Source organism: Zootoca vivipara, chromosome 5 (genome assembly GCF_963506605.1).
Source record: "Zootoca vivipara chromosome 5, rZooViv1.1, whole genome shotgun sequence".
NCBI classification, from domain to species: domain Eukaryota; kingdom Metazoa; phylum Chordata; class Lepidosauria; order Squamata; family Lacertidae; genus Zootoca; species Zootoca vivipara.
The window spans coordinates 80,875,677-80,888,390 of NC_083280.1; the positions used below are offsets into that span (position 1 = coordinate 80,875,677).

At 44.1% G+C, this 12,714-nt stretch overlaps 1 protein-coding gene across 5 annotated transcripts in view; it reads right to left on the reverse strand.

Moving 5' to 3' along the window:
• Nucleotides 1–12,714, reverse strand: part of LOC118096362 (heparan-alpha-glucosaminide N-acetyltransferase-like) — a 179,474-nt gene that overhangs the window by 20,529 nt on the left and 146,231 nt on the right. For all 5 annotated transcript variants that reach the window (XM_035138107.2, XM_035138109.2, XM_035138106.2 and 2 more), the window contains one exon: nucleotides 6,915–6,992. In XM_035138107.2, the coding sequence (XP_034993998.2) occupies nucleotides 6,915–6,992 (78 nt within the window). The remainder of the gene's footprint in view (nucleotides 1–6,914; nucleotides 6,993–12,714) is intronic.

Here is a 12,714-nt window from a genome sequence, read left to right on the forward strand (position 1 = left end):
GTGCTATTTCAATTTCCTTTAATGGTCCCCAACAGGACCAGTCTAAGAGGTTTTGCTGTGAAGTGAAATGTCAAGATGTCCCTCAATTCCCTGTTCAGAAGCCAAATGAACTAGCAGTTGAAGTTTACTTTGCTATTGGTGACTGAACAGCTACAAAGCACCAGGCAGCCAATGCAGCACACACAGTTCTGTCCTCTGAAATGCTGCCCCCTGCCCTGCACCATCTGCCCCCTCCCCGAGACATCCACCTTGTTCTAATCTACCTAATGGTAGGGCCAGCCTTGGCACCCATGCAGTCAGGGTAGATAAAGTTTCCTCCTGCTGTGCAAGAGCTGCTCATCAATAAATTGCTCCCACATGGATCTACAGTCAACTGCGTTTTAGCAGCAGCTACACACTTTATGTAGTAACATTGTGTGAAGAGGGAGTTTGCAGCAGGCATGCACCCTCCCACACATCAATCAAGTCTCTCTTATATATGTATATATATACCTGCTAAATGGATGGCATTTGTTTAATTGATAGTCCACTCTTCCTCTGAGGAGCTTGGAGCAGTTTACAGCCGGTTCCCAAGTGATCAAAGCAGCTTACAGAGCCAGGCCTGATTAGCTTAAGGCGGTCTATCAGCCTTATCACCAGGTCAAGTTCTGGTAGCCCAGGAGCTGAGCAGTAATAAGCAATTCAAACCACATGACAACTACCACATGTGAAATATCCAACCCACTACTCCAAATAATTGAAATGTTTTTGGTGAACAATGGAGAGAAAAGGCAGAATCCAAAAGATATTGAAGGAGAAACTATTTTACTTCTTGATCATCTTTTCCAGCATGTCTGATCCAAGTGCATTTCACCACACTTGTTAGCTCATTTGCTGTCACTATTAATCAGGCATTTGCCTTTTATGTTGAGCCAAACAAGACTGCATTGAGAACTATGCTAACTGATTAAATTTTTGTAAATGAACATTCCATTGATTTTCTTAATTTGATGCATCAATCATCCAAGTCTTCATTCAAGTAAGTGACCAGGGAGGTACTCTTCCCACCTCGGAGTCAAGATTGGGGATCTTTGAGATTGGCATAATCAGTCTTGACAGACTTGAACCATCATCCTGTTCAGTTGAACTGCAAGATCTGACATTCAAAAAAAGGAGGGGGGCAAAGATCTTTATCACTGTGCTTTGGAAAATGGAGAAATGCTTGCTGAATGGGCAGTATGTAACCGGAAGATTGCTGGTGGTTCTATCTCAGTGTTCACTACATGTTGAGTATGGCTTATTAGGATTTTCAGAGATATTTAAGGTCAAGTCACAAAACTATCAGTCCAGGGAAGCCTGAACAGAATCAAATCTGTGTTATAGATGGCAACATGCTGAAGCGGTCATTTGATATAAACTTGTTGCATCTGAGCATGGAAACACAATTAGTGCCGCACGGTTTTCAACAGCAGTCAACCAGATGTCTTTGGAAGCTCATACAGAGGGCATGAAGCAATGTTCTTCTCTGCATCAGTGACTAGAAGGTGACTAGCTGTCGGAGGTCTGAGTCCTTTAAGTCCATATTTGATCGCGCAGGTCTCTGGGAAATCATGCTGCAGCATTCTGCACCAATTTCAGATTCCAGAACAAGTGTGAGTTAAGTCCCACATAGCATTGTACTCCAGTAATCCAAACTTGAATTAACCAATGCATGATCTATGGCAGCCAAACAAATGGTCATAGTTGTTGTAACCACTGCAGTTAGTAAAAGGTGCTTCTAGTCACTGAAGCTACCTGGCTTCCAGTGACAAAGATGGATTCAGAAGCACATACAAGCTGCAAATTTGCTCCTTCGGAGAGGGTGCAACCCCATCCAGGGTAGGCAGGTGACCCTTGGACATGGGAACCAATTTTGTGAATGGTTTTATTAACTGAAAGATCTAAGTTGTGTGTTCATTATAGTAGTCCACGCATTAGCGACCTCAAGGCTAGATTACTGCAATGTGGGGGGTCTGCCCTTGAACCTGGTTTGGGAGCTCCAGCTGGTGCAGAATGCAGCAGTCAGACTGCTGGTGGTGGAGAAGGGGCTTCTGGCTGAGAACATGTGGCTCCATTGTTACAAACATCTGCACTGGTGGCCCAACTACTACTGAGCCAGGTTCAAAGTGCCTGTATTAATTTACAAAGCCCTGAACAGCTTAGTTCCAGCATACCACAGGGACCACCTGAACCCCTATATCCCAGCTCAATCACTGCAGGAAGATAGTTGGTCATTCCCCAAGTTGGCAAGGCTCATCTGACAGCAATAAGAATCAGAGCCATTAATGTCATCAGCACAGTCTCTGCCAACAGAGATTCAGCAGGCATATTCTGTTTCAACTTGCCTGCTAATTCCCACCCACCCCCCCAACACACCTTCTGTCAGACTTATGCAGACAATTAAGAATACGTTTTCCCATAATAGTTCATTTCTGATTTTAACATTTCAGTATGGGTTTTATTGTATAATCATATATATATATATATATATATATATATATATATATATATATATATATATATAGGCATTGTGTGCGCAGAGGTCACAGCCTTTCTCCGTAACCGCTGAACTGTAATGTAACAGATTTGGCCACAACGTTCCATGCCCATCAGTGAGGGATCTGGCATATCCCCCCCCAAAAAAGCAAACCTTTCATACCTAAAAATAATGATTAAACAGAAAAAGTGGCACCCACATTAGACGTCACTAGCAGAAGCTCTGAAGACTCCAGCAGCATCCAATAGAAAGGCAGATTGCCTACTGCTGCCTCGAATGCCGCGCCACCAGATGACATCACAAAATTCCACAGCAACCAACTGAAAACAGGCCTTTTGCAGCAACAAGGCCTAACATTGCCAAGTGGAGGTAGGGGGCCTGCCGGGGGGTGGGGGGGCCGAATAGGGGGCAGGGATAGGTAATGGGTCAGAACAGGGTGGGGATGAAACCTGCCCTCTCCACAGTATCTCGCCTCGGCTTTGCAGACTAGGCTGAGTGGATTTAGGGGCCTGCCTGGGTGGGAGATGGAGAGGGGCAAATAGGCCGCAGCATAGAATCAACTGAATATGGGACTTTTACAGGGCCATGCCTTTGGGTAGAATAAATGTCATTTCACATAACACATGTGGGTAGGGAAGTCAGGGTTGGGGGAATGATTGTGTGCAAAATGAACGGGTCACAGGGATAACCCGGGGGGGGGGGTTGGACGGAGGAGAGGAGGGAAATCACAGGGGTAAGTGGGGGGGTAAGGGGAGGAGAGGGGGGAATCACAGGGATAAGCCGGGGTGGGGGGAAGAGGGGGCATAATAGGTCATGGATCGGGACAGAGCTGGGGGATTCACAGGGATGAGGGAGGGGGATGAGGGGGGAATCACAGGGATAAGCTGGGGGTGAGGGGAAGAGTGGGGGAATCAAAGGGATACGTCATGGATCGGCACAGGGTAGGGGAAATCACACAAATAACCCACAGCAATGCATGGCAGGGCCAGCTAGTGTTAATTATAATTGTTACAAACAAATCATATTTTTTAATAATGAAAAGTGGTATATAAATATTTCTATAAATAAATAAATGTTTGCAGCTTTAAAATGCAAGGGAGAAGACCTCCAAATGAGTTTTAGCTGAAATAAGCTGACAACGGAAAATTACCCAAATTATTAAGAGCTGACATCTATGGTATTATTTTACTATCACAGATGTTCAGGAAGAATTGAGAAATTGTCCAGTAAATGCAAAGCCTAGCAGGAAATTTGGTGCACGAAAGGGAGGTTTCAAAGCTGTGGTTTTTGGACAGGACATGGAACATTTTATTTTGAGTTACCAGATGGAGGTAGGGGGGTTAACAGGCACAGAAAGGCATGAAAACAGGAGATGGTAGCTAGTTTCAGAGCATCAGACTCCGGGAGCCATTCATGAAAGGAGTGTTTACATAACTCCATAAATAGGAATTATCCAGTCATGAAGTCTTAAAGCCCGGCATCATAGAAGCTGGGTCTAAATCAGTTTTGAAACTGTAAAAGACATGCCTTCAGCTCAGGAAGTTGTCTTCTCTTCTGGCTGAAGAGTCCTACCCACAGACGTGCAATATATATTGTTCTGAGTGTTTTGTCAGTTTTTCTTGCTAAATAATGAAATGTCTTAATCTACACTTGTGTCTGCTTGTGTTCCAGTTGATATATCTGCTATTACTCATAGCTACAGACTGGGGAAGTTGCTGGTTGTTTGGGAGATGTAGCCCCTTGGCAGTTCTTGAATTATCAATAATTTTAACCCCTAACACTTGGACGGATATCATCAGATGACTTTACTGTGACCATTTAGATTAAGTAAAAATCTAAGTGAAAGCAAACACACACACACACACACACACACACACACACACACACAGTTCCTAAAACATCCTTCATTGTTAAAAACATAGTATCGAAAGTGGATCAGTAGCTTGTTGCAAGAGGTATTGGCTGTCTCAGAGACTTTGCTGTGTTTCACGGTCAATGATGTTAAACATTTGGCATGCCTACAGCTCCTGAGAGGAGCACATAGAAACCTGTCTGTGTCTTGGCAAACCATTGCCTTTGGACCTGAAGCAGGCCTCAAAAATTATGTGCATAAGTTAGAAGGTGAATGGAAGGGAAAGGACATGAAGGAGAGATTTTCAGCATTCTAGCTAAGTGCTTTAATGAAATATGGTGAGAACTGATATAATTTTTTAAAAAATAAAATGTCGCAATGGGCCCCAAGCCAGGCGAAAACAAAAATAGAAAGGGAAGGAACAGGAGGAGTACTGTGTGTTCTCTACCCTTCCTGGGTTAATACCTCAGTCTGGCCTTTGAATTCAGACAACAGAGTTTTTCTTTCCCCAATAAAGTGACTTAATACATTAACTTATAAAAGGAGGGAAACTGTTATATGGAAAAGGACAATATTCTTATGAGTTTGGGAGTGCCAGACCCCTTTAAATTCCTGGATCCAGTAAGTGTTAGAATTTAATCAAGTCTTGGTAGGTTAAACTGTCTGCCAGACACCTAATTTCTGAACCCAGCAAGTGTTAAAAGCTAATCAAACCAGGCTAGCTTCCTATGTTCAGGTGATCACCTGGGCGATGGGCCATTAAGAGAAAAGAAAGGTGATGGGGCACTGTGAAAGCAAAGGAGAGGGAGCTCTGTGCCAGACAGCAAATGGGTAGGTCCCCCTCCCTCCACTCATGGATAGTGAGTTCAGAGTTGAAAGTGTGTGTGATGTGACCCAGAGGAAAAAAGCAGTAAGCTGGAAAGAGGGTCAGAGGACAATATTGGAGGTCTGTTTGAATCCAAGGCTGTGACTATGGGAGAAGCAAGACCCTTCAGGGGCATTAATGCTGTGAACCCCTCCATCATAGGCTCAGGCTATATATATAGGCAGTGACCGATTTACATGCGTCCAACTGACATGACCGTGCATGCACGCATCATGGCAACCTGGCTGTGGCAGGAAAAGGGACAAAATGGGGCATAGTGGTCTTAGGTGCACTGTGCCATCGCATGCGTTGACCCAGAATACAACACCCACACACATTGGGGGTTGCCTGGATATGTAAATAAACCCTATATCATAAAGACACCACAGTCTCCACTGTGCCTCATTCCCCAAAGGAAACACAAACCAGTTTTCTGACAGGGTTCCATGTGCACAGCTACGGAGGGTGGTGGGAATCCAGGCAACCCACCCACTTGTTTCCAGGGTTCCTCTGCTGAATTTTTAGCTCTTTGCTGAATCAAGGCATCTTTTCTTGAAATCATGAAATCCTGAATTCACAAAATCATGAAATCATTTTCTAAGGAGGTGAACAGGGGTGGTCCTAGAAGCGGCTACCATCATGTCAATAAGCCCTCTTCACTCTCTGGAAGCTACAGGGACATCAACAGCCCTGTGTCTTGTTTTTGGACTACACTTGATATTCAGTAATTAATATTGATTCCATTAAAGCCAGCTGGTAGAATGATGATAAATAGGCTAATGGTAACTATTTGATCTCCAATGATGTGGGGAGAAATGGGAACTGAACTTTAAATTTTGAGGGGATTTAATAAAATAAAAAAAATCAGAAGATGATTTTAGACTTGTTGGAATAGGGGATTAGCAAAAACAAAAGGAAAATTGCACACAAAAAGAGAAAATAGCAATTGAAAAGATATAGTTAACAGGGAAACAGAAAGCGAGGTGAATGCATAGTTCATATTCATCCCTAGAGTGAGCAGCATGTCTTCTGCAGAAAGCAGTTTGGAGTTATGGAGAATCCATCTTCTCTCACCCCTGCTGCTGCCAAAGTGAGAAGTGGTGGCAGCAGCTCCTGGCAAAATTTCATGAGATCTTGTGGAAGTCTCACAAAATCTTGCAGGCCTTGTGTGAGAGGTCACTGCTGCCCCCCCCTGTCCTATGATGGGCAGGGTGCCCTGTCTGCTCGCACACCACTGCCCCTGCCAGAGAAGCAAGGAGAAGCGCCTGGGGCTTCTGGTTTCTGGAGAGATCTAACAGACGTCTTGCAAGATCTTGCCAGAAGTTGGAATTGTGTGAATCCGGTAAGCAAGGCTTTGGCGTGAGGCATGAGGCACCTACCCAATTTGCCTTGGGTGGCAAAACAGGATGGACCACCCCTGACCCCACCAAGAAAGAGGGAAGAGGTGAACAAGGGTTATACCAGATTACTTCCAGTTTAGATACCTTATAGCAGAAGTGGATGTTTTGAAGAGCAGTTGGAGATAACAAGGTGGCATGCCGCAATACTTTGGGGCCCTGGACCATTTCCCTTCTTGTTAGATTATCTGCAGTTTGTGAGCAACTACTGTAATTAAAAATAACGAGGGCCTGGCAGCACTGCTAATGCTATTATCTTTAAAACATCAGGCTTCAACGACTCACCAGCAAAACAGCCCAGATGAGAAATCTCTTTAAAATGCTCAGCGGTTGCTGACGGTACATTAGGATAATCTTCCCCGCCTGAAAATCAGAGAAACATAATGAAAATACAAACAAAAAATCAGGGAAGCAGTGATTATTTTCAGTAAGCTAATATGGTTTATTTTTCACCTTGTACTCAAAGAGGCAAACTAACTCGCTAAAGTGGTGGCAAAGGGCAGCTTGAACAAATACATTTTGCCACAGACAGAAGCTGGCAGAGAGGAATGTAACTTGGAGAACAAAGGCAGGGAAGTCTTCTAGATCAGACTGTCAGTTTTCTGTGCCTCAGACATGGCTCTCTGATGCTCCCACATTTTCCCCCAACCATTCCCCATCAATTACTGAGAGAAGAAACAGCATTCATAAATTATCAGAGGGAAGAGAAAATCTCAATGAAATCCTCAAGACAGAGTGCAGGATTTTGCCTTCCCTTTGAGGTAGGTCAAGATGTTTTGTGATTCCGCCTGCATTTCATTCTATAAATAATTACTGTGCTGGCTGGCATGGGAAGGCATCATGATCTAACTCTTCCTATGGGGCCTTTTCAAAACAATAAGGTGTGGGGAGTTGGGGGGGGTGCAGTGTACTGGAGAGACATTAATGACATGAAAACCACACAGACCAGCCTCAGCCACCTCACAATCATAAGTTAAGTTGAAACTTTCACCCACCAGAATTATGAATAAATTCTAAAGCACCCTGAAAGTGAGAGAGAAGAATCATAGACTTAAGGAATTGTAGAGTTGGAAGGGACCACAAGAGTCATCCAGTCCAACCCCCTGCAATGCAGGAATCTTTTGCCCACTACCCTGAGATTAAGAGTCTCGTGCTCTACCGACTGATCTGTCCCAAGGGAAAAAATCTCAAAACTCTGTACAATACAGAATAAAACTTACAAGGAATTGGGAGGGCAAGTTTCAGCGCAGCACTAATGCTGACCCACTTTAGCTTTCAGCCCAGAGTTGGGATGGGTAAAGTGGAGAATCAGGGAAGCAGAGCTGGCAGAGGAATGAAAGGGGGAATGAGGAACGAAGAAAAACCAACTGGGTGTGCGCCTGATAAAAAGGAAAGCATGTCTTTGGCAGTAGCCGTTACTAAACATAAACTCAGCCAGGCGCTGCTCCCTGCACACTTCTTCTGCTGAACATGGCTACTGCATATTAGTCAGGCTACAAGTCATGATGGCTGGATGCTTGTTCCAAGATGGCATACCAGCTGCTGGGGAGCAACAGTGGGAGGCTATTGCACTCATGTCCTGCTTGCGGCGTTCTGTAGGCATCTGATTCCCTGGTTTAGGAAACAAGTGTGGTGGCCTATGGAACTTTAGTCTGATCCAGCAGGGCTCCTCTTATGTTCTTAAGGCTGTCTAAGCCAGGAATATTCACAATTCATATAATGCCTGCACTGCACCCGTGTGCCCTGGCTACTGACTCTTCCCTAGACCTTTAAAACGCTTCCTCATGAGACCTGGGGAGGGAGCTCCAAACTCTGAAAGAGATGGTATTTAAAAAATTTGGGGAGGGACAAACAACACCAGGATGGGCATTTTAAGAGATGGTTAGGAAGCATGTGGCGCTGTGGGTTAAACGCGGGTTGCGCTGTGGGTTAAACCACAGAGCCTAGGCCTTGCCGATCAGAAGGTCAGCGGTTCAAATCCCTGCGACAGGGTGAGCTCCCGTTGCTTGGTCTCTGCTCCTGCCAACCTAGCAGTTTGAAAGCATATCAAAGTGCAAGTAGATAAATAGGTACCACTCCGGCAGGAAGGTAAACGGCATTTCCGTGTGCTGCTCTGGTTCGCCAGAAGCGGCTTTGTCATGCTGGCCACATGACCTGGAAGCTGTACGCCAGCTCCCTTGGCCAATAACGTGAGATGAGCGCCGCAACCCCAGAGTCAGTCACGACTGGACCTAATCGTCAGGGGTCCCTTTACCTTTACCTAGGAAGCACATAGGTTGCCTTTGGCAACAAACAACACTTTAGCAACAAATAAAGAAGAAGCTGTATACCCCCATGACTATGCAAATAACGCACATTGCAAAACAAATTATGTATCTACATACATACATTTAAAAAGTTAGCTGTAGAGAACTAAGAAGAGCAGCTTTCCTGGCTAGAGTCCAATAGGTGTTGAATAGGTGGAGGAAGGAAATTTGCTTGATAGTCCATTTTCACAGATTCCTCCAATGTCCCTATGGCTCTCTCCTTGTCCAGACATACAGTGGTATCTTAGTTTAAGTACACAATTGGTTCCAGAAGTCTGTACTTAACCTGAAGCATACTTAACCTGAAGCGAACTTTCCCATTGGAAGTAATGGAAAATGGATTAATCCGTTCCAGATGGGTCCGCGGAGTACTCAACCCGAAGTATGAGTGTAATTGGTTCTGGAAGTCCATACTTAACCTGAAGCGTTCATAAACTGAAGTGAACTTTCCCATTGAAAGTAATGGAAAGTGGATTAATCCGTTCCAGACGGGTCCGTGGAGTACTTAAACTGAAAGTACTCAAACCAAAGCGTACTTAAACTGAGGTATGACTGTATGTTTATTCTAAAGTGCAAGTGCAGCAGGAATCTAAAAACTCTTGAACTTCTTATCACTATAACCTCTTCCCAGGATCCTATTCCTGAATCAGGCAGTGTCTCCATCCATATGTCAAAATTGCACTCTCATCACCTAAGATTATGAGAGATTTTGTGAGCCAAACTGTGACCTGATTCAAGGCTAAGTTGTGTGGTGAGAAGTCTGTTTGCAGAGGAAGATTATTTGTTTTAAGTGAAATCAAATTCTCAGGCAGAAAGAGTCTATGGCATTTTTCCATAATGCGTCTTGAGTAGGGAGCCGTTCAGGAGGATAAGCAGAAATCTTTGCCAGTCCTGCTGAAAAGTTTCCAACTGGGACCATTAGAACAAACAATACTTTAAGCCAATGCAGGCATCAATATCCATTATTTGTGAAGGGAACTTGTTTCTTTCTAGTAATTAATGGTAGGAATTTTTTTTATTTTGATCCTGCAAAAGTAGTGATGAATGGAATATTTACCTCCCTGTAAGGCCAGAGATGCAGAATGCTGCCATGTTCCAAAGGTAGGAAAAACACTTGCAAGATTCAAGAAATGAATGGGGGTAATGGGGACCTCTTTTAGTATAGAGTCTTATTTTGCAAATTTCAACTCATCAATGTCCCATTAAAACACACACTGAGGATACATTTTTATATACTTGCTTGTTCCTACATTTAGAGCTGGTTTGTGTATGGATGTCATTTTTAATGTGTGTAATATTATTTATTCAAATATTTTTATAACATCTTTCAGAGCCAAAACAGCAGCTTTTCAAAGCAGTTTATAACATAAAACCATCATAAACCAGGTCAAAAATCAACTATGAATCTCATAATAACAACATATGAAAACAATCTCTTTCCAGATAGCAGCAGTGGTTAAAATTACATCAGTAAGAAGCAGTGGAGTGAAGCTTGGAATGAACTAGTCCAGTTGAATGAAGTTCACTGAACTGGTTCAAAAAATGCTGAACAGCACCCAAAAATCATTCCCATAACTGCAGAGTGAACTAAAGGTGAATTAAATTGATTTGGGGGTAAAAGTGTTGTTCATCTTCACACTTATTTACTTCTCTCCAGCCAGAAGCTTAGACTCTTAAGATGGTATCCAACTAGTGCATCCTGTCAGCACAAGGATTTATGCTTGAGCAATGGAATTGCTCTCCTGTCATGGACTGGCTGGATGCAGAGCAGTGGTGGGAGGTACCAGCTGGGGAACCCCCAAGAGAAGAAGGCTCAGAGCCAAGGGATTGGTGGCAGGATGACTATGAGTGGTCAGAGGGAGAAGAGGGAGCAGACTGGGAAGAAGAGGTGTTGGAAGCTGAAGAGGTAGCAGGGCTTAATGAGCAGGAAGAATTTGTGACAGACAGCAGTTCAGAATCAGTGACTGGAGAGGAGGGAGGGGCAAGAAGCAGAGATGAGTTTGGCTGCTGAAGAAGCCAGGGGGGTCTCCCCCTCCTGCTGCAACCAGCTCCCCTCCCCCCCCCCGGTCTTCCAGAACTAGAAGAGGTATGAAGAGGGCAGAGAAAAGACAGGCAAGGCATCAAAGTTTCAGATTGCTTGGAAAGAACCTGGGGGAGGAGGAGACTTAAGGAAAAGGTGGGTACTTTCAGACCCCACAACTGCCTCATAGGGGCAAGTTCTACCGGGAAGCATTGCTGTACTCACTAGGCCTGGCTTTTTGAGCTGTCCTGTTTCTTTGATTAAAGAGTTAACTTCACTGATTCTGTATGAGTTATTGCTGACCTGCTCCCGACACCTGCTTGTGACATCTCCCCTCCCCCATGTGTACTCTGTGCACTCCCCAAATATTCTCTGGAGGGTTGAGGAATCAGAACAGATTTAAGGGAGATGCAGAGGAGGAGAGAGGGCATAGTTCTATCTACAAACAGGCCGTTGCAGCGTGACAAGGGAAATATCTTCATGGGACTTTGATGTCACAAGCACTATCCAATAGGAGCTCACAACACTTGGAATAGACAACATTCAGAATTGCTATGGGAGCAGTAGCAGGTGCAGGACAGAGATTGCATTGTCTTAAACTAAGGAAAAGATGAGGCCTGTGTGGTTTTGAGTCTCTGAACCTCCTATCAAAACTCATTAAAACCAATGGCACTCCATAATCAGGCTTAAACATTTCATCCATAATTTTTATTTAACTTGTTAATGTACCATTACTAAAAACTGACAGATTTCTTCATGCTGAAATGTGCTCTTTGAGGCTCTGGAGCAAAATACTTGCAAGAGCCTTTAATGGGAAAAAGAATAGTATTGATTGCCTGGGTCCCATCAATCCAATATTTTAAGAAATAAGAAAAAGAGAGTCCTTTATTCAATATCTGGTCTTCTTTCGCACAAGCTAATATGCCTTGGTATTTGAGAGTAGCGTTCAGTCTGAAAGAAAATGTGGCTGTCACAGTGATTAATAACTGAACGCATGCCACGAAGGCTAACTTCTTTGTGCTCCCTCCCATTTTTAAAAATACTGTTTTTCAAGTGCAGAGGGGGACTCTGCGGAGAACCAACTCAGAATTAAATGTCAGGGGTTGTAAATATACCTAGTTCCAGAAAATTCAAGTTGTAAAAAATTCAGTTCTGCGAGAAACATTTGGTTGTATTCTTCAAAAAGGAAGGCCAAAACACTCTTCGAAAAGGAAGGAGTCAGAACCGAGCCTTGGCCCAAGCCCAGTTTATCATTCTGAGTTCAAATCTCACCCTAGCTATGAACTCAGTAAGTAGTCTTAAGTAAGCCACTGTCTGTCAGCTTTAACCTGGGGAGAATAACCAGATCCAGCCTCAGTATCCAGAGAAGGTCCACTATTTCACTGACGCCGGCCCTTGAGGGATGCTGAGGCATGGAGCTTACCTAACTTCAAGCAGAATGGCATTCTATCACTGCCAGGCCACTTCTACAGAGGCCCTGTTCTGTGTGCCCACCAGCCTAATTGTGTTAGTTGGCAGGCACCTGGGCAGGTTTGATGGTGTGCAGGTGATTTATCATTATCACTGGGGCCAGAAATACACCTGCAACCAGTGCAACTGGTGCAGTATGGATGTAATGATCTCCAACTGCCTGACCCCCAACATGGTGGTGCAAGTGCTATCTGTGGTGGTGGCGGCGACAGTCTTGTGCCATTTATTGCCTACACAATGGGAAGAGGAGGTCATAAGGAGAAGAAAGGGCAGAGCATTAAGCAGCTAC